Source organism: Aspergillus lentulus (assembly GCF_001445615.1).
Source record: "Aspergillus lentulus DNA, contig: Alt01, strain: IFM 54703, whole genome shotgun sequence".
In the NCBI taxonomy this organism is placed as follows: Eukaryota; Fungi; Ascomycota; class Eurotiomycetes; order Eurotiales; family Aspergillaceae; genus Aspergillus; species Aspergillus lentulus.
In genome coordinates this window covers 2,117,474-2,138,330 of record NW_028322123.1, presented here as the reverse complement: position 1 = coordinate 2,138,330, position 20,857 = coordinate 2,117,474, and the positions used below count along the sequence as shown (strand labels likewise).

At 49.8% G+C, this 20,857-nt stretch overlaps 6 protein-coding genes across 6 annotated transcripts; 4 read left to right on the top strand and 2 right to left on the bottom strand.

Annotated features, from left to right (window-relative positions):
- Positions 1 to 4,604: 4,604 nt before the first annotated feature.
- ALT_0670 (arrestin family protein) lies at positions 4,605 to 6,641 on the top strand (the record flags this gene model as incomplete). Its single annotated transcript, XM_033556130.2, has 5 exons — positions 4,605 to 4,663; positions 4,723 to 4,866; positions 4,934 to 5,252; positions 5,306 to 5,734; positions 5,787 to 6,641. 5 exons carry the CDS (start codon positions 4,605 to 4,607, stop codon positions 6,639 to 6,641), a joined length of 1,806 nt encoding a protein of 601 aa, XP_033412021.1.
- A 691-nt stretch (positions 6,642 to 7,332) lies between these two features.
- ALT_0669 (uncharacterized protein) lies at positions 7,333 to 7,683 on the top strand (the record flags this gene model as incomplete). Its single annotated transcript, XM_089599016.1, has 2 exons — positions 7,333 to 7,374; positions 7,435 to 7,683. The coding sequence occupies 2 exons, from the start codon at positions 7,333 to 7,335 to the stop codon at positions 7,681 to 7,683; spliced, it is 291 nt and encodes a 96-aa protein (XP_089456680.1).
- Positions 7,684 to 9,936: 2,253 nt separating this feature from the next.
- ALT_0668 (PH domain protein) lies at positions 9,937 to 11,666 on the top strand (the record flags this gene model as incomplete). Its single annotated transcript, XM_033556129.2, has 4 exons — positions 9,937 to 10,014; positions 10,070 to 10,195; positions 10,253 to 10,345; positions 10,401 to 11,666. 4 exons carry the CDS (start codon positions 9,937 to 9,939, stop codon positions 11,664 to 11,666), a joined length of 1,563 nt encoding a protein of 520 aa, XP_033412020.2.
- Positions 11,667 to 11,802: 136 nt separating this feature from the next.
- ALT_0667 (GNAT family N-acetyltransferase) lies at positions 11,803 to 12,652 on the bottom strand (the record flags this gene model as incomplete). Its single annotated transcript, XM_033556128.1, has 2 exons — positions 11,803 to 12,113; positions 12,199 to 12,652. The coding sequence occupies 2 exons, from the start codon at positions 12,650 to 12,652 to the stop codon at positions 11,803 to 11,805; spliced, it is 765 nt and encodes a 254-aa protein (XP_033412019.1).
- A 504-nt stretch (positions 12,653 to 13,156) lies between these two features.
- On the bottom strand, positions 13,157 to 14,288 carry ALT_0666 (uncharacterized protein; the record flags this gene model as incomplete). Its single annotated transcript, XM_033556127.1, has 2 exons — positions 13,157 to 13,829; positions 13,888 to 14,288. 2 exons carry the CDS (start codon positions 14,286 to 14,288, stop codon positions 13,157 to 13,159), a joined length of 1,074 nt encoding a protein of 357 aa, XP_033412018.1.
- A 1,516-nt stretch (positions 14,289 to 15,804) lies between these two features.
- Positions 15,805 to 20,815, top strand: ALT_0665 (transcription factor domain-containing protein; the record flags this gene model as incomplete). The annotated part of the gene is made up of 12 exons (XM_033556125.2): positions 15,805 to 15,838; positions 15,910 to 15,945; positions 16,016 to 16,726; positions 16,785 to 16,956; positions 17,533 to 17,638; positions 17,694 to 17,776; positions 17,973 to 18,950; positions 18,998 to 19,206; positions 19,254 to 19,386; positions 19,442 to 19,666; positions 19,717 to 19,872; positions 19,924 to 20,815. The coding sequence occupies 12 exons, from the start codon at positions 15,805 to 15,807 to the stop codon at positions 20,813 to 20,815; spliced, it is 3,735 nt and encodes a 1,244-aa protein (XP_033412016.2).
- Positions 20,816 to 20,857: the final 42 nt, after the last annotated feature.

Here is a 20,857-nt window from a genome sequence, read left to right as displayed (position 1 = left end):
AGGTTCGAGGATCCTCAGCTGATCCTGCAGTCGTCTATACGATGAACTATTCCCGACTTTGTTCATCTCATCCACGTACGCAAGCCAGATGCATATCTACCGTATCTCGCGTTGCAGCAAGCCCGTGACAAACCTGGTGTCGCGCACGGATATACAAACCATACGGAGTACTGGCATATTTATTCAAATTCCACACTCGGGAGAGTAGATACCGAAGTATCAGAACAGTCGCGAAAAGTCAAATGATATCGACAGAAATCAAATCACGCACGGCATGCAGCGTATGACTATGGACCAGTCATCTACGGATATGGAATCAGCCTTGCGCTGGGCCCTGCAGTCTGCACTGCAAGTTCTCGCTACAGGCGGCTGATAGGGAATCGTCTCAGGCTCAGCTGCTCTTCTCTCATACAGGGTATCGGACATTCCCCGTGAGAAGGGCACTAGGTAGATAAATAATTTTGCGTTTTTACTATTGCACATCATGGAGGTAGGTACCCTAGGGAGTAGTCAACTCTTACTGGTGAAAAAAGAATTTTCCGATAAAGAAATTTGACTCATTGGTACCTTAGGGTGCAGATACGGTCTGGCCATGTGCATCTTGAGAACCATGCCATTGGTTCGCTGTCAAATTTCGTTGTCTGATACCCTACTGATAGGCGAGAAAAGTCCGCAAAAATCATTATCCCTCTTTAGCCGCCGGTGTATTCTAGACGGATTTGGTGGATACCGTCAATATCAGGCGCAAAGAAAGAAAGCTAGCACTAGCAGGCTGGATACCCGTCCTTAGTCTCCCTTAGGATCAACTTCCCATGCCCTGTGGATCCGACGGAAAAGTCCGCTGTTTCGAAGGAGGATGGATGATAGGCGAAATATGGCGAGCTACCAGATAACAAAATCTCTTGGTGCTCTATGACTTACAAGGTTAAGTGCGGAAGGATGAGCTCTGTCTTAGCCTCTTAGGTATTCTAGTTAAGTCAGTAGAGCGGATGTGGATCGAGTCCGTGCTCGCGTTCTGGATCCAAAAGTCTATGCTAGTGGTGATTTCTTGGGCGATGATAAGGGTTTTTTGAGGAAGCCAAGCTACTGCTAGAAGCGGGTTTTGCTTTCTCTCGGAAAATAAAAGGAATGCGTTGTCAGTGGAGTCTGATGATTCTGGGCTCGAAGTCTCGAACTTATCATGGAAATCTATTGGTGCACGACTGATATCGGGTCGAGTTCCTTGATTCCGTTTTAACCGGGTTGGATTCGGCATGCCGAGTGCGATGGCCTTGATCCTTGCTATCTCCCGGTGTACCGTGCTCCGTCGCTCGTAGCATCATCATCATCCAGCCTAAGAAGATTTTTCTAAATAATATCATCTTTGAGACGCCAATAAGATGCATTTTATCCTCTGAAATCCAGCGCATCCTCCTTGCATCGCTTGAGGTGACGGCACGTGGAGATGTCATGGAGGTTAAACGGTTCGACTGATACAAAGCTATGGAAAAGCTCTGGTGGCTATAGGGCTAGGGGAAGGGCATTGCTACCCGACCACTATCATCCGTCCATAGGTTTGAGGTTTGGTGGCCTGAATCAGTCGAGGACCCTCCCGGTAGATCTCTGTATAGGCTCACCGAATCGCGTCCTGAGGTAGGAGCTTTAGACTCAACTCTGAAGTCTCGAACTTGAAACCATTTCCTGGCAGCTAGACTAGAGTACTAGACTACTCTTGATAGAGTGATAGATAGACTGGCATGAAATTTTTTTTTGCGGAAAGGTTGAGGACCCGCGGGTAGGTGGGTCTGGACTGTTAGCTTGCGAAAAAGACAAAGAAAATAAACCGGCTAGATAACGTCAAGCCGTGGGATAATTGAGGTCATTGCTTGCGTCAAGACTCGAGACTGTTATTTTCAGAACATCGATGAAGATCTAGATGCTGACTGGGTTTTTCTTTCTTTGTTACTGACAGCGTCACTCTTACGAAGGAGTGCAAGTGATTCAATGAGTCCTTTTACTATGTAAGAAAAGCAATAAGATTGGAAGATATCGATTTTGGCGGGAATTCCGACTGTGGGTTTGCCTGGCGATCATGACGGGTTGTCCAGACCCGAGTCAGGGATGGGTCCGGACCTTTGATTGCCGTGGATACTATACTGGATGTCGCGAGCTACTAATGATAGATACTGTCGGAGAACGTGCGATTTTCCCCGATCACATGTCATCCAGTCAAATCGTGATGAACTGGTTCATGTTTACGCAAAGCTGAGTTATAGGAGCTTACTGGCACCATTTTGATGTCAGTTCGATTTCATGTGATAGTGACGATCTTGCAATGCTGTGGCTGGCTTCGTGGCTGCTGCAGACAAGAGAGCTTCGGTCCGAGATGTATGCAGAATTTATGCAGGTGCCTGGGGGTTCAAGCACATGCAGGCTTTAGGTCAAGTTTCAACATCATATGGCGGAAGTCATGCCATCGTCGACGATCTTTTACTAGTATCTACCGAACGCAAGGAAACTACCTCGTTTACTACATCCCTGAAGAAAGCTTAATAGCTCGGCAATATTCAATACGAAGGACCATAGCAAATGACATCATTGTAGGGTGTCTACTATTGTACTGTTGTCTCCCTGTTTATATATTCGAAATTCCGAAGATCATTCGACGCCGATGTGTCTGATGTTGATATGAGATTTAAAACTGCAGCGGAAGAAACCTATCTACAGATATCATTTGTTAGTCTATTGACTCACAAGGTGGAAGATCCTTGGTGGAGTCTTCCTCGGAAACTAATGCCAAATGCGTGATGTACGCATTCTCGCTCCACTTTCTCTGATTTGGGCTGGCTTGCGAAGCTCGTAGCTTGAGCTGTTGTTCTGGATTGCTATTGTCATCTTACCTTTAAACTTATATTGATTTGGAAGTCTCCTTTCCAGTGTTTATGAGAGATGTTATGCTGTTAAACCTGTACATGACAGCTGCAGAATGCTATAGGCAATGGACCTCCGAAACCCCGCTCTAAATTGCGTGGAAGATCATTTACATTCGACACGAGCAGCACTTCGGAAAATACAAATAAAAAGATCATATAACCGGCATAAGAAATGCAATATTTGAAAGTATAAATCTCAGGGCAGTAGCTGAAATAAAGATATGCGGTGTAACCTGCAGCCCGTGGGTATCGGAGGGATCATGCCAGCATATTAGCACATGTTGACATACAAGGCATTATGAGCAATAGCAGTGATCGTTGCCCCAATCACGGGCAGTCGTACAAGATCTTGTGGCTATCATGCGCGAGGTCGATCCCGAGGTTATATCCCTCGACATTTGTCAGTACGATAGAGTCAGCCCAAATGTGTACCTGGAGAGGACGAGGATAATAAGCAGCAGAAGGAGGAGATTCTAGAAAATCATCAGACACCAATCAATCACTGCATATGCCACCTATCAAGCTCCATCTTGTGATTATGCCACCCGATAACCGGACCACCCGAGTAGCCTAAGCCCTTTGGAGGTAAACCTGGCGATCCCTGGGCGTTATTCTTCACTATCATCAGAACCAGGGCCTCCGGCTCTAAGGACAATAATTAATTCAAGTACCTATTATCATTTTTAAAATAAAAGTTGAGAATTTAAAATAATAATAATATATTATTCTTGCGCAATCGTCTGTCTTCCTGCTCTTCGATTCCAATAGAATAAATACAAACAGATTCCCATCTTCCCTCTCCTGTCTTCCTATTACTCTATTCTTTTCCCATTTCGATTCCAGCAACTTTACCGAACACCATCACCCTTCGACTGAGAGGATCCTTGATTCTGTGGTGAATCTGGTATGTTTCTGACGTAACATATCCCATCTAACAGTTTTTCCTCATTACCTTACCTTATCATCAGCATTGAATGTCATAGTAGCTTCATTGTTTTCTTCTGATTCTATTGTTATTGTCAGCTGATTCTGCAATTCTCTCTCCCTTTCGATCCGTCCGGATGAATTCTCATCCTCCTTCATCTCCTTTCTTTGAATGTTTAACCCTGTCACTTAAGGATTCATTCATTGACCATTGCATCTCTTATCGCATCTAGGCCTCATTTCATCTCTCTTGTCGCATCGATCAATAGCTCTACTGCTCGTCATCAGATTAGTCAGACCAGCCAAGTTGAACCATCGGCATCATCTCCGGTTCCTCGACGAGTAGATACTTTACAAAGGGAAAAGGACCCGCTTCGCCACTCTTCCCGTCCGATTTTCCAATTTCCTAAAAGGAACTCCTAAAAGTTCCTCTATCGGCCAGACGGTGACGGAAACGGCTGTTCACTGCCCCCACCTCACCACCAAGCAATAATCCCTAGGTGGAGCCTGTTTGTCGCCCTGCCAAATAATCTGGTCAGTGACAAGTCGATCATTGGCAGATTCTATCTCTTGCGCAATATTTCGGTCTTATCTCTGTCATTATTTCTTTCCCCTCTATATTTTTCTTCTATCTCCCTTCTTTGGAATACGGTTCTATTTAACTGCGAGTGTTCCCTTTCAACGCCGCATATCGCGCTCTAGCGATTTTACCACATTTTTGCCCGATCTTCTGGCAGCTGCATATTCGCAGCCGTTAGTTGTATCGTCATGGCTCTCAGCTTCTTCGGTGGTGGAGGTGCGAGTCACCTAAAATACTTCGATATCCGGTAAGTCTTCGCAGGTTTCATACCTCATTCGCACAATTGGGCTAACCATTTGTAAATAGTCTGGATGAAGATTATATCGTATTTAGAGGAGGAGAGCAAGAGGCAGCCAGTGCGCAACTGAGTGGAAAGCTTCTCCTCTGTTTGTCGGAGCCGCTGTCCGCCAAACATGTCAGACTGAACCTCACTGGTATCTCTCGCGTATGGTAAGTTGCCAGTTGCTGTACTTCTCTTCATGCGACAAGCAAAAGTGCTGACGAACATGCTTTGCAGTTGGCACCTCCCATCAAGCTCGGCCAGCGGTGGCAGGAAATCGTGGAGGGAAAAGGTGTTCTATGAAAAGTCCTGGACATTCAGAGACGCAGGCAAAAGCAAGACTGAGATACTCGCTGCGGGCAACTATGAGTTCCCATTCCATGTGATTCTCGAAGGCTCCATGCCAGAGAGTGTCGAGGGTCTCAGCGACACCTACGTGACCTACAGATTCAAGGCGGAAATCGGACGCAAATATGCCAAGGATATTGTTGTCAGGAAACCACTGCGTATTATTCGTACGCTGGACTCCAGTGCACTTGAACTCTCTCATGCTATGGTAGGTGGACACTGGTATTGACTTCCTGGCTACAACTGCTAACGTTCGTGCAGTCCGTGGAGAACATTTGGCCCAACAAAATCGAGTATTCAATCAGCACTCCAACCAAGGCCGTTATTTTCGGGACCAGCATACGCGTGGACTTCAAACTGATTCCCCTCCTCAAAGGACTCAAGATCGGACAGATCGTCTCCCAGCTCATCGAAAGTCATGACCTAACACTTAACCCTGAAGACCCCGACTCTGTCCGTAACACATACAAGAACACGAGGACGATTGTCAACGATGAACATGAGTTGGATGAGGAAGACAATCTCGAGATTATTGACGAGGCAGCTGAGGGATACCAATTTTCTCGCTTCCTTGATCTACCAAAGACGTTAACACGCTGTTTGCAAGATACCGACACACGAGGTATCAAAATCAGACACAAATTGAAGTTCCGTGTTCAATTACTGAATCCAGACGGTCACATTAGCGAGGTATGTAATCCATTTCCTAGGAATCTGTATCAAGGGATGCTAACATTCACAGCTACGGGCTACCCTCCCCGTTTCCATCTTCATCTCACCAAACCTGGCAATTGACGACAACAACAACCTCGTCGACCAGACACCTCAATCCGCCCAACGGGCAGTCAACGACCTTGCACAGCAAGCGCCCCCATTGTACGGCGAGCATCAGTTCGATCAATTATATAGCGAGGTCGACCCTAGCGGCTACCGGACCCCGGGACCGGGCAGCGGACCAGGAACTCCGTTCGGTACTCTTAGCCGGAATTTGTCTACCGAGAATCTTGCATCGATGAATGCCTTGACCAATACCGATATCTCTGCTTCTGCCTTGCATAGTCGACTGTCCAACTTGCATGCTAGTAGGTTCAGCAACCCATCGACGTCCGATACTGACGGCCATACCGACGCCGAACAACGTCGTCTGGGAGTCTCAGCCGACTACTTTGGCCCCTCTTCCGGTTCAAATTCGCATAGCCCCGCGAGTCCCGAACTTTCCCGCAGACCTTCCGACGAGGGCTATCACGACCATGACCATATTCCGTCTGGAATGGCCACACCGTTTCACCCACAGTTCGCTGAAGTTGAAAGCCTCAGTCGCGTCCCAAGCTATTCGACGGCGGTCAGGTCTACTGTGGGACCATGCGACAGCGAACTGCCAGACTATCAGGCTGTTGTTGCCGAGGATACCGCCATGCCTACCCTCCAGTCCCCTCAACAGGCCCACATTCGGACCGCCGGCCGTGGAGCCTCGACGGGAAACACCGGCATCGATGTACATCACTTACGTTCTGGCCTCTTCAACTCTCGGACGTCAGCTCATCATGACGATGACGATCGCAGACTGCGTCTTGTTCAAGCTCGTGCTCGGGTTTAAACCACATCTAATGACAGATCAATCTCCCTTATCCATGAAGATAATCTCCCATCACGACACATCGGTACATAAATCGCAAAAAAACGCAACGACTCACTTTAGATGACTCATCATCTCTATGAGTTATGAGGATAATGTTGGCGCTGGACGTCGAAAAAGCATGGCATATGACATATTTGAATTCTACTTAATCGGAGGACAGGCCCCTCCATGATTCTTCTCGTGCATTATCATGTACGCATTTCGCATCATGTTACCTTTCTTTCTTATCACATATTTTAGATTTGGGTGGAGTTTTCTCTTTCGATTTACGAGGCGTTGTTCGGTCAAAGGTATCATAGAAGGATTCGGGTATCAACCAAGGACTGGACCTATGGTTTTATTTCAATAATGAAAATATTGTGAAGGAGCTGGTTGCACATAGTCAGCAAGGATCATGTACATCATTTATACTCTGTGCACCTTGTTAACACGAGTCGGCATTTACATGCAAAGGATCATCTGAATCTACAGCAGAACCTGTGGCAACAGACACCTAAGTAAGACACACCAGTCCTACCAGACGTGCCCACCACAGCCAGTTTCAACCCAACATTCAGCAGAAAGCGTTCATTTATATAGGAACGACTGAGTCTAAGCTCCTAGGCTTAGGCATCGCCATCTACCCCCGACCCCATTCACAGTATCCTTCATGTCATACCGTTCTCCTACTGTGGAGACACATCACTCTCAAGTGACGACGACACTGCATTAGGCGACCTACCATTAGGTCCGGCCAAGCTTCCAATGTCAGACTGAGCAACACTACCGCCGGCCCGTCCAGATCGGGCAAGCAACACGCTCCAACCGCAGAAACGGAGGAGGTACAGCACTTCGACTGGTATCACCGCTGCTCACAACAACACCCAGCTCACAGGTTGGCAAATTTGACCGCGCACATACCAACGAAGAGGTGCTCGGACCAGCACCTGAGTCAGGAACGATTCCGGTGGAAGAAATGGACGACTACGACGACGATGAAAGCGATTATGGTAGCGGTTAGGTAGAACTGAGACAAGCGCGGTGTGTGGCGCAAGCTTTGAAATGCATCTGATCTTATGCACCTATCCTCTGAACACCAAGTCTAGAGCTAGACGATCAGATGCAGGACCGTTGATCCATAAGATCAAAGATAAAAGCCTCTCGACCTGCTGCCGGAGTGCGGAGGTTTTTTTGCCAGTCTCTTGATCAGCGATCACCTTTTGCCCGTCCCGGAGTATCGAGTTACTTGACCAGGTAATCAATCATCAGTCGGAATGAATGCCTCCCTGTACCCCTACAAAGGGGGTTTCAAAGTTTTCGCCAGAATCACCGCTTTCAATTTTTTGTATTCTGCCGACCTCAACGCCTGCATACGCGATACACACGTAGATGGCGCGATCTAGGGAGCCTATACCTACTCTTCGTGCTCGAATCAGCGAGCTATATGATATTGGATGGGGTTATAAGCGCACTTGTACACAATATCCTGACAAACCTCTATCTACAATCAGATACTCGGTTGAGAAGCAGAACCTACGCATTGATCAGCAATCCTTACCCCGAAGTGGCCGTCCAATCCAAAGGCCTTAACTAGTGAGCAACAGAATTGTCTACTTGACCTTGCAACGAAGGATTCTTATATTAAGAGAGGTGTTGCAGTTAAACCCTTCCCACCAAAGATCACAGTTCACATATGCGCAAATAGAAGCAACGAAATAAACCAGAAATCACTGAAGGGATTGCTACTAAGCTTTTAGAATAGGCTCAGTCTTGCGCTCATTAGAGGCCTGGTGATTGGAGATGGGCGAAATGGTCAGATGCATGCTCAGTTAAGCGTGGTAAAGGTGTTCAACCTATATAGACATTTAATAGTCCATCTCAACAATTTATTGAGCATGATGTGCAGGGTGTCGGATGTGGAAAGGGTGTAAAGAAGATATGTTGGGCTGTATTTGGATATAATACCTGCACAGGCCTTGTCCCTCTAGATGGTTGCCAGAAGTCTAGAAAAAGTTGGGATTATTACTCCGGAGTATGTCCACTGGTCGTGAGAATCTATACGGATTCCTAATCAGGCTAGCGGTAAATACGACTGGATCCAAAGTTTTAACATGCCACTGTACCCAAACGTACCTAGGATTTACAAGCCACAGAACTCACTGCTCAAGTGTCAAGTGTACCTAGGTACCTCGGAGATCGACTGAATAAACAATAGTGATTGGATCAATGCCTTGTGGCTCAGAAATTATCCGAATTGGGTAGGACTTGTGGCCGTGCTCTCCCCGGATGTCTGAGCTTTACCGCTTCCGGGTTGTACCAAGCACCAACTGTATCGATGGAGCAGCTATGATCATGTTTATGCCACATGCAAAGTGAGTGTACGGTACTGGTACTACTTTGCTATTGTTAACATCTACACGAAATGTCGATCGCCATCTAATTGCGGCGTGCAATTGGGTTGTGTATGGATATGGGTGCTCTACTACGTCAGTTGGGTACTCGAGTATAACTAGAGGGGAATACTCCCGAGTTTGTATAGTAATCGGCAGGCAAGGAAGAGCTCAAAGGTCAGGCAAATGGCCCGGTTCCCAGATAGAGAAAAGCTTAACGAACCCATGTGAACGAGTTCTGCAGTCAGACAGACTAAAACAAGGGTTTTGTCTGAGCTATCAAACGTTGGCGTGAATTGAAGTTGGCAAATGGCCAACTGAGGGGTTGCACAACGCAAATCAAGAAGTAGTGACCTCATCGCTCTCTGACTCTCAATCCGGTGAACGGGCTCCTTTTTAAATACTCGCATTCCTAACTACCCTTTTTCCTATCTATCAACCAAGCCAGAACGTATAGACTTCTTTCGCTTATACTCTCCGGCATAAGAGAGATTTTGATTTTCTATTTTGTACCTGGTATGTGTCCATCTAGCGATTTGGTCTAGTTGTCTAGCATCTGGCTATTGACCGCTCTGACCCACTCCCTCCGCTTTAATTGTTGACCCCTCCAACTAACTATCTATAGTTACGTATTCGCATTCGCAGTAGACTACGGGGCAGTAGCACGTACTACGGCAATAGCTGAGCCTAGTCCAAGCCAGCGCTTCGGCCTCCACAATCTCCCGCAATCGCATCTTTTTTTTTTCTTCCCTTGTATTGCGGAATCGAGTCGATCGACTTCTGTTTGTTTTATTCTACTTCAAATTTAGCGCTTTTTATTCAAGTCAAGGATGTCGGCCGCAACCAGTCCCGTGGAGCAGAGACTCCCTCACCGTTCGTCGACGATGCGGAGCTCCATCGGTCCGGACCGTCGGGCGTCACTGAGCGACGACGAGGCCGTCCCGGGTTCGGATACCAATGAGGTATGTCTACGGTCTGCTGCTGATGGGTAAATACTGACGGCGCTGTGCTGAGCAGACGACGGGCCTTCTCCTTGAGCGTCTCCGTGCTTGGAAACACATGTGTGGTTATGTGGAAGATTATGTGGAAGTCACAGCCAAAGTGCAGAAGTCGCAAGCGAAGGATTATGAGAAAGTTTTGAAGGTATGGATGAACTTTTGTCCAAGATGGTATCAAAGGATGCTGATACTGCCCGGGTAGACTGTCAGCGATCCCCTTCGGGAGGCGCACCATTTCTCTCAGAGTGCGGGCGGAGTTTCGGCATGGTTTGAAAATATTCGGAGCAATACTCAGGTATTGGTTCCTGACATGTGTTCCTGGGGTTCGCAGCCACTGATGGATTACGTAGGGAATCGTGAATGGGTACCTTGACACGGAAAAGAACTTGAAAGGATCCGTGCTGCCGACCCTTCAGCGTCTCCACAAGGAGATCAAAAACAAGTCCAAGGAGCTGCAGAACGGCGCAAGCAAGAGCGCCAAGGCCGTTGAAAAAGCACGAGGCGTGACGCAGAAACATATCGAGCTTCTGGCTCAACAGGTTGCGGCGTTTGACTCAACTGCGGGCAACAAATTCGATCACGCCCACGACCCATACATCTTGCGCCGCGGAGTCAATCACCGGTTGAACAAGCAAGTCACCGAGGAGAACAACAACCGTCAGGACATCATTGCCGTGCAAAACAACTTTCAGCAGTTCGAGGCGCATGTTCTGCAAACCATCCAGTCCGCGATCGAGCAGTTCAACGTATTCGTGGGCGGCCAACTCGACCGGCAGCGGAGCATGTATAACGACATCTTGGGCGCTGCTCAGCGCATTCCTCCAGACTATGAATGGGTTAATTTCATTACACGCAACGCCAACGTGTTGGTGGACCCCGACTCACCGCCGCGATCGCTGTCCAACATCTCTTTCCCCAACCAGGATCACCGCGCCACCGTCCCGCTCATCGAGGGCAGTCTGGAGCGCAAGTCCCGGGCCATGCTGAAAGGTTACAGTACGAGCTACTATGTTGTCACACCTGCGCGATACCTGCACGAGTTCAAGGACAATGACGACTTTCGCCAAGATCCGTCTCCCGAGCTGTCTCTGTACCTGCCCGACTGCGTGGTTGGCGGCGTCGACGGTAACAAGTTCACCATCAAAGGCAAGGATGTTTCCGGCGGCAAGGTCGGCAACGCCTTCCACACCACCAGCGAGTTCAACTTTAAAGCGCATACTCCGAGTGACGCGGAGAAATGGTGGAACGTCATCCGCGACGCAGCCAAGAGTGGCCCGGCACACTCGCCAGTGTCTCCCACCAGCCCTGTAGCAGCCGGGGGGGCTGCCGCTGCTACCACCGACAGTGGTGCTGCTGCTTCGGCTCCACCTCCTACTACTGCTACTGCTGATGCTGCCGCAGTCGAGGCACACCCTCCGGCCTACAAGGAGCAGGAAAGCTTTGCGCCAGCCACGCAGCAGAAGACCACTGCCGGCGAGGCGGCGACTCCCACCACTCCAGCACCCGAGACTGGGCTCAACCGCTCGACCAGTTCCGCGGCGGGCCACTACCACATGGGACCGGGTGGATCAGCCGTTGCACCTGATGCACCTGCTTCCGGTGTCGAGAAGTCGTGAACCAGCCATGCGAAGCTTCTGATTTACTTTTTTTTCGTCTATCGTATAGTATAATATCGATCATGTCTATAGGATGGCAATGTACTTAATCAGTATACCTCGAGATTCCGTACTGTATCCAGTATATCCACTGAGATCACCTATCAGTATCAGTAGCCCGGGTATCATCAATCCGACCCTCCGACTCATTCCCTGCCCCCTCCCAAACCAACACAACAATCGACTTCACCCCTCCCCCGCGATCCAGCGGCACAACCGCCCAATCCTCCAACTCATACTCCAGCCGAAACCCATTCTTCTCAAACACCCGCATACTAGCCCTATTATCCGCATACGCCGACGCCTTGATCACCCGCGCATTCATCCGCGGGACCGCCCACTCCTCAATCACAGCCTTGATCACAGCCGTCATAATACCTTTGCCGTGGTGTGTCGGCGAGAGATAATCTTAGTCCGTCAGCATCTCACCTTCATCACCTAGATATACAGATACGTATATATGGCCAAGGAGGAAGGGGCAAGGGAGACATACCACCAAACCCCCAAACAATCTCCGGACTACCAACCCTCAACGCTTCGTTCCTGCGGACTGCCTCCTCGCGCTCCGGCGTGCCCTTTTTGAACTCGTAGAAGGCGTACCGGATTAGTCCAACGTTGCCGATGTAGACGTCACTGTTACTGTCGTTGGTGACCTCCCGGATGCAGGTGAATGGCAAGCCGTCGACGAAGCGGTTGGTTTGCGCTGCGTGCAGGAGGGCGGTGGATTGTTCGTGCGAGGTCTGCAGCCATGCGGTGGCGTGTTCGGGGAGGTATGGGACCGGGGTGGATTCGAGGTAGGGGTAGATCTGGGGGTTGTTGAGGAGGGAGAGGAGGGCGGAGGAGTCGTCGGCGTTTGGTGGGCGCGCCGGGGTGATGATGATGGATGAATGGGGGGCGGGGAGGGGGATGTACGGTTCTTTTGTTATGGGGTTGATTAGGATGGGCATGATGACTGGAAATTAGGTCTGTAAATGTAATTTGATGTAAGTGCACCTTGAGTTGGGTATACGGAGTACATGTGGCTATATATGTTCTGTTGTGAGTCACGGAAAAGGGTACGAGTCATGGTATAGGAACAATAGGATACTACATAGCGGCTTGGCTGTGGATATTGACTCAGGTAAAGACACAATGATACTATACACAAATCCAAGACCGAAGTCTTCAACCTCGTATTGACCCTGGAGTTGAGGTTAGCCTCCCCGGCGGACCCATCCATATTTCTTGGCTGTGGATATTTCGACTCCAAGGTCTGCACAAGAGGACAAAGCGCAAGATGGAGAACTGATGCTTCATGTGTACACAGTGCTGCGGCTGCAGGAAACAAAAATGGGAATCGGGTTCTCAAATGCGACCAAGACGGATATCTCTCACAAATGACCGGAACGCTCAGAAATGTATATGGAACAGAGGAAATCGTACAGACTCATGATTTGAATAACGAGAGAAAACTAAAAATCCTCAGGACTCTCAAGGTCCGCCAACTTCTGACTGAGAAACCTTCCCAAAGCGGCAGCCTTTGACTCGAGCGCCAAGAGCGTCGAGGGCGATGCAGACAGATTCAAGCTCGCCAGACGAGCGAGATTGCTGCTCCGGTCCATCTCGTACTGCGTCTCTAGCTCCGCGTCTGCTTGTACGTCAGCTGCGCTCTCGTTGCGAGAGATGCTGGTCGGGGTAGAGGTCGTGGTGGCCGGCGCTTGGCTGGTGTATGTACCGTTGGTGGTTGGCCGGTGTGCATTCGACTCCGTTGCCGATGTCACCTCTGGCCCCGATTTCGCAAAGCCGTTTTGGTGAACTTGCGTTCCAGCGACAGAACCGGCCTCGTCGGTGTCAGACTTCGACGGCCCCACGGCGGCCAGCAGGACTTTGTCCGCTATCCTGGTCACAACGGCCACTGAGTCGTCAAGCTCAAAGACAATCGAGCCTACGTCGCCTAGCGACACCGACTGTGCCGTGACATATGATGACGGGTGACTGGCTGGGTTCACGCCTGTCAGATTCCCGCTCGAGGCATTCTTCGCATAGCAAGTATAGGCAGCTCCGTATGTCGCGCTCAAGTTGCGCAACTGCCGAGACGAAAGCGACGAAGCATATGCGAAGATGGCGCCGTTTGTGGCAAACACCCTATGAGTCGTAAATGTCAGCATTGTTACACCAGTAACAGGAAATGACATCAGCATACATGATCGTAGTGATCTCCGGAGGCGAGAGGTTGTCCTCTAGCAAATCGCTGAGGGCCTCTGCATCGAGCATTCGAATGTCCGGAAGTCCCGGAATCATCGTGTTGTCGTAGCAGTCGTGCTCAGAGTCAGTTCCGTCGGCAATCTCGTCTTCGGACCTGTCGTCTTCAATAACCCAGTTGGGAGGCGGAGACCAGGAACAGTCCTCGGGGAAAAAGAAGCAGTTGTCCGAGTAGTCTTCGTCGTCGTGATCGTACTCAATAGGTTCGTCTGAGCACTCAAGGAGATTCTGCGCGTGCTGAACGTGGCTTTGTGCCCAAGGTGGCAGATGTGGAACCTCGAAGACTCCGGCAGCTTTCCGATTCAAATGAGCAGAGCGAACTGGATATTTAAATTCAGCCATCTTTCCTCTAACAGAGATGGATTCGAGATAGAGTGTATGGATGAGCAGGCCAGGGAAACAGAAAAGTACAAGAATGAACAACACCAGTGGTGACAGTCACACAAGGCAGCAATACGGCACCTGCGTCAGCGGAGAAGTCTGAGTCAAGGCGCTTCCTGTTCAAGAAGACCAGGAGATGATCTTCAGTAGCACAAGTAATCCAACGCAAGAGAACAAACGGTCCTTTTTCTATTCAATTTTCAAGGGCAAGGAAAACAGGAAGTTCTGATCTGGCGGCCTCATTCAAAGTCCAGAACAAACAGCCCAGAGCCATCACGGAGATAGAGCTTTCGCGAGTCACGACGTCGTCGAGGAAAGTGGGGATTGAAGGCTGTGGGGGAAATGAAAACGTAGGCAAGAATGTGAGGTGCCATATTTATTTTTCTTTTTCTGAATAGCCGCAGTAAGGCGCCAGAAATGAAGACAGGCTCCGAAAAGGGGAAAGGGAAAATACCAACAGGAAAAAGAAAAGAAAGGCGGAAATAGTCCGGGGAATGGTTGGCTGAGCTGTTGGCGATGCTGAGCCTGAGCACAAGAGAGGCACAGATGAGAGTGACAGAGAGAACGGTATAGGAATGCCACGGACCTTGGTAGATCTATGCAACGACCAGCGTTGACAAGTCAATGAATAGCAGATTCTGATGATATGAAGCTGCAGGATCGCAGATTATTATTAGTTGTCTGACAACAGTAAGCAGAAGAAGCAGAGCGGATGAGATGAGAGAGGGTCGAGGCGCTGGGGGATTCATTTGATGATGGAGCGGAAAGCGGAGAAGATCAGCCGGATCCAGGTGCCTGGTTTATCAGGCAAATGAACCACCCCTGTCAACTGGACTGAACAGGCCATATCCCATATCCCATATCCCATATCCTCTAAAGATAGAGATTCGGCGCTAAAAGAGCTTACAGCGGATATATATTCACTTGATGGTTATCGGGCTACTATCTTGTAGGATTACCCAAGCTACGCTTCGTACCATTCTAATACCTCTAGTTCTGTGACGTACGTAGGCAAAGACGAGCATCCATCACCACAGAGTTTACAGCAGCTTCAATGCCTCACTTGCATACTTTTCAATCCCAGACGAAGACGACGTCGTATCTATTGATTGAAGATCCCCAATTGGAACCGATTAGAAGAGGTAGGAGTATAAATTACCAATCTGACTCCAATGTTGGGGTATCCCACCATAGCGTCATAGGTGACCCCACCTTTTATTACTCTTTTTTTCTCCTCACGCCGCTCACTAATAATAACAAGACGCTCACCACTTTACCCCTCCGCTGCTTTCTCTTGCTCCATGTTCGCTTGTCGTTTTCTTCCTGCGTCTCGTCCTTCTCTCAAGGTCCCCATCCCAAGAAACTTCATCCTATCAGGTATGCGTCTCTCATATTCAAGCGGTTCTCTACCCCCACTTGAGAGCAAATCATTTGCTAATGAGCTGCTGCAGGAACCTCTACTAGATTGTTGGCAACCATGGCGACAGAAACCTCCAAGTATAAGCTTAATCGTTAGTGTCTTCCTCCATGATTGGACCTAGAGTGACTAGGTATAAGTGCTTGAGTTTAACATAGCTTGCAGACACTATGATCCGGGTCAAGGACCCAAAGAGATCAGGTGGGTAGCCCGAATAACTATGCAGCCATTGGCTTGGGCGCTGATTGCCTCATCTGTCTTTTTCCTTCAGTGGAATTCTACAAGTTCCTTGGGCTCAATCAGATCCAGCAGCTCGACTTTCCTGAGAACAAGTTCTCCCTCTACTTCCTCGCCTACAATGGCCCCCAGTCGCTGCAGGGCGACCGTCACTGGACGGACCGCAATGCCGTGTTGGAACTCACGCACAACTATGGCACGGAGAATGACCCCAATTACACTGTTGCCAATGGGAACACGGAGCCCCATCGCGGTTTCGGACACATCGCCATCTCGGTCGACAATATCGAAGCGGCCTGCAAGAGACTCGAAGACGCTGGGTATCAATTCCAGAAGAAGCTCACCGAGGGCCGCATGAAGCACATTGCGTTTGCAAAGGATCCCGATGGATACTGGGTTGAGATCATCCGCCGCCACGACCAGGACGTGGGGACTGCGACAGATCCAGGCACCTACCGACTGAATCATACCATGCTCCGGGTCAAGTCCGCCGAGACTAGTCTCAAGTTCTACCAGGAGGTTATGGGCATGACCCTTGTCCGCACGATCGAGAATAAGGATGCTGCCTTCAATCTTTACTTCCTTGGTTACCCTGCATCCAACCCCACTGCGCAGGAGGGCGCGAAGAATCCTGTGGCTGAATGGGAGGGGCTGCTCGAGCTTACCTGGAACTACGGTACAGAGAAGCAAGAAGGCAAGGTTTACCACGATGGTAATTCGGAGCCTCAAGGGTTCGGTCATATCTGTAAGCCACTCCGTCATCTTTGCCATGGTCGAACTACGCTAACGCCGTGTGCCTGCAGGTGTCTCTGTTGACGATCTCAATGCTGCCTGCGATCGGTTCGAGTCGCTCAACGTGAACTGGAAGAAGCGTCTGACAGACGGGCGGATGAAGAATGTGGCGTTCATTCTTGACCCGGATGGTTATTGGATCGAGGTGATCCAGAACGAGACGTTAAAACGTACCAGCAATTGGTAAATAGTAGCCTGTCAAAATCATTTGTATGCCAGGTCTGTGGGGGGTTGTAAATAGTCATACCGGTATTATTAGTCAAGCATTCGTGTAATACTGCGTCCATTATTGTGGTCACTCTCCTTGCGTGGTCAAGTGACTCTATCCCCTCTCTTGTTAGTAGTTGCAGAATCAGCCACACAGTGTGTACAGAAGCCATCCGCCTTGCCACCTGCCTACCTAAAAGACTCTAAAAGCCTCATGAAGCTGTATTATGCTGCGTCTATCGCGGCCGAGTCTTATAGGCTGGGCTCTCCTCAGGCCTGGTGGATCCTCCCATCCCCGCTCCACTGAAAATTGTTGCGATTCTGGACGTTCCCCAGAACAGAGTCACTCTTAGTCTTTCGCCCAACCACATCGAGTTCCCCTCCCAGAAAAGCATGTTCTGCATCCATTCCATCTTGATAATTCTTGATCTGAGCATGTCGCTAGTCCATCAAGCTACTGTGGAGGTCGAGTCCATGACTGGGAGTTGAGAGTCCATTCTTTGCTCTTATTGGTGTTCCCGACTACTTTTCCTCTTGTGACTGAGCGCGCAGTGTTGCCGCAATGGTGACCATGCAGTCTCAGTCCGAGAAGCCTAAGAAGGCTCCGCGTAAGCATGTCACTACGGCTTGCGTCCCCTGTAGAGAAAGTAAAATCAGGGTCAGTTGGTCGCTTTTCCCGTTCGACTCTATAGTTCATACTGACTACTATACAGTGCGACGGTACGACTCCACATTGTCGCAACTGCGAGAGAAAAGGGAAGGATTGCAGATACCAGCATGGCGATGACAAGCGGAAGTAGGTGTCGTCTCGCTCCATTTTTCCAGGCACTTTGGCTGGTTTTCGTGATATGCATCTTGTGCTTCTCGTCACGGGCACCCCATGATAGAGACGAGTGACAAGCGAATTTCTCGATTTTGGCCCAGGCTGCGAAAGGCTCGCTCTGGACTTCGTTTGATGAAGAACCATCAGAAACTGACCGTCTTGACTCCAGAGTCTCGCTTCGTGCTGCTACGGAGCTCTTTTCCGCCAGAATTGACCAGCTTTGTCAGTTCATTTATGACCATGGGCTGGAGCCACCCCCTATGAAGCCGGAAGATGAGGCGGGCATGAATCGGGTTCTGGATACACTTCAGATTCCTCGCGCAGTTGTGAAGAAGAGCAGTCCTGGGAAGGTTGATGCGCCAAATGTGCAACCCAGACCGGCGACTCAGCAATCTCCCGAGCGAAACTCGCCTGATGTTCCAAGTGTAGAAGGGCAGCCTGTACAGGACAGTGCCCTTGGAGCGGCTCACAGTCTCATTCCTTCACCCCCTCACATGTCGTCGGCTGAGAGGAGCCAAGAACCAGTCAACTTCTTTGGCGTCAATCCGGGCCCGTCCATCAACTATCCTTCCACGCACTGGGGCTTTACTCTTCCAACGGCGGAGAGCCTAGGGTCCATCTACGCTAACTTGGACGGTGCGTCCAATTACCAGAACGAGGGCAGCATCAGCAGCCCCGACAGCTTGCCTTTACCTCCAGACTTCACTCAACAGCCGGGAGTCATGTTGGGCCAGGCCCAGAATGACACTGATAATGATTCGGAAAGTGGCGAAGAGGACGAGGCTGAAAACGATGTCATTGAACAGCTATCCCATCGCATTGGGACGTTGAAGATCGCCGGGGATGGCCACCTGCGGTTTTACGGAGCCACGTCGAATCTCAACCTGGTGGACGTCTCGGCGACCCAACAACGCCAGCGACCTGATGCTCGTACTGTTCGCCATGATGGACAGGATATTCTGAATCATCTGCGTGTCGGACAGCCTGTGGATCAGGCTCTCGAGGATCATCTTGTCGAGCTTTATTTCACTTGGCAGAATCCTAGTACATACGTGGTTGACAAGGAGATGTTTATGACGGCGAGGTCGAGGTGGAGGAATGACCTCGACGACACGCCGTTTTATTCAGAAGTTCTGACAAATGCCATGTATGTTCTTGCCATCATTGCCATGAACCTCATTAACAGGATTGTAGGTGTGCCGTCGGCAGTGCGTTTGAAGCACGGTACCACCCTACTTTTATCACGTTTCCCAAGTCGCTTTCCGAATTTTTCGCGGATCGAGCCAAGGCTCTTTTGGAAATTGAACTAGATTCGCCCTGTGTTGCCACAGTGCAGGCGCTGGTCATTTTAAGCTGTCATGAGGGAGCATCGAATCGTGATGCACGCGGTTGGCTCTATAGTGGTATGTTGGAACCAAGCAAATGGAGGGTTAGAGCTGACTATCTTCAGGAATGTCAATGCGACTTGCATTTGACCTCGGATTACACCTCGACATGACTCCGTACGTTGAAAAAGGCGACATTAGCGCGTTCGAAGCGGATGTGCGTCGCATAGCGTTCTGGGGAAGCTATACCGCGGACCAGTAAGTTGCAAGCTGGTTGCTCTACCGCCGCCGTCTCTGACTGATCATGATCCAGTTTCTGGGGCTTTTACCTAGGACGGCCTTTCCGGACCAATGCCGGAGACATTACTGTCCCCAAGCCCGCGTCGGACCTTGGTGCAGCAAAGGAGAGCATATGGTATCCGTATGGCCTAGATACGAGATCAGTGGTGCTACAGCATGGGTTGAGGAATCCGAATGAGCTGATCAGCAGACAATTCGCGGTGCTTTGGGAGATCATTCTACCCATCGGCCATATTCTGTAAGTCTTGCAGCAATGGTTATCAACTTCAGCAACTGACATCGCTCCAGGTATGGTTGCTCTGATATTTCTCGACATGATCTCCAGAGGCTGTGCTATAACGTTACTGAGGATCTTTTCGCCTGGAAGGAAAACCTGCCTTCCAACTTGAAGATTGACCTTGACGATGAAACTACGCCGAGATTGCCCCATCTCTTGATGTTGCAGTGCGTCTTTTCCTATCGAACAACCAGACCAATGAAGCTAATGATCTGCAGCATGCAATACCATCAGATAGTCATCTTCACTCACAGACCCTGGGTCTCGAAGAACTACATCCAACCACGCAGTCCTCGCCAGGGTCCTGGCTACCACCATGCGCGCCGAATGTGCATCGAGTCATCGACGGCCATCGCGCGAATTCTGCACATATACGAAAAGCATTATACCTTCCGCCGGATGAACAACCAGGTTGTCGCGATCATCTTCAGCGCCGCTCTGATGCTCCTCTACGTGACCATCTCGAACACATTTTCATCCAGCAAGAACAACAGCGAGAATACTAACAGCAACGCGGAGATGGTGGCGTACCTGAACCTCTGCTTCCGCGCTCTAGACGAACTGGGCCAGTCCTTCGAGAACGCCAAACGAACCCGCGACTTTCTCGTAAGCCTGCAACGCAGATGGCAGGCCCACCTGCGCCGGTCTGGGCCCGCTAAAAAGCGCCAAGTCAGCAAGTTACTCTCGCAGCAATCCGCCGGAGCAGGACCCGGCCCATCCACCGAGTCCGATCCCTCGAGAAAGAAATTCCGAATATCCGCGCCGCGGAACCAGAATCATTCCTCCTATCCTCTCCCGCCGCCAGCACCTTCATCAAACATGCCCTCTACCCACAATATTTCGCAGCCCCAATCCCAGACCCGACAACCCGCGCAACAGTCCCTAAACCAATCCCAGTCCCAGCGTTTCGGCGCCTGCCAACCCGGCGACCTAGACTGGATCCGGGACTCGGATTTCCAACTCCTCGCCGAGAATCTGGGAGATGGCAGACTGGCGCAGATGGGAACGGGCAATCAATTCGAAGGGGAGAATGTCTTGCCCAGTCTATCTGATATCGAACCGTGGTGGGACTCGCCCAATGGACATAATTTCGGGGGCTCTTCATTATAGATACATACCTTAACTTATATATAAGTGGGATTTAATGGATAT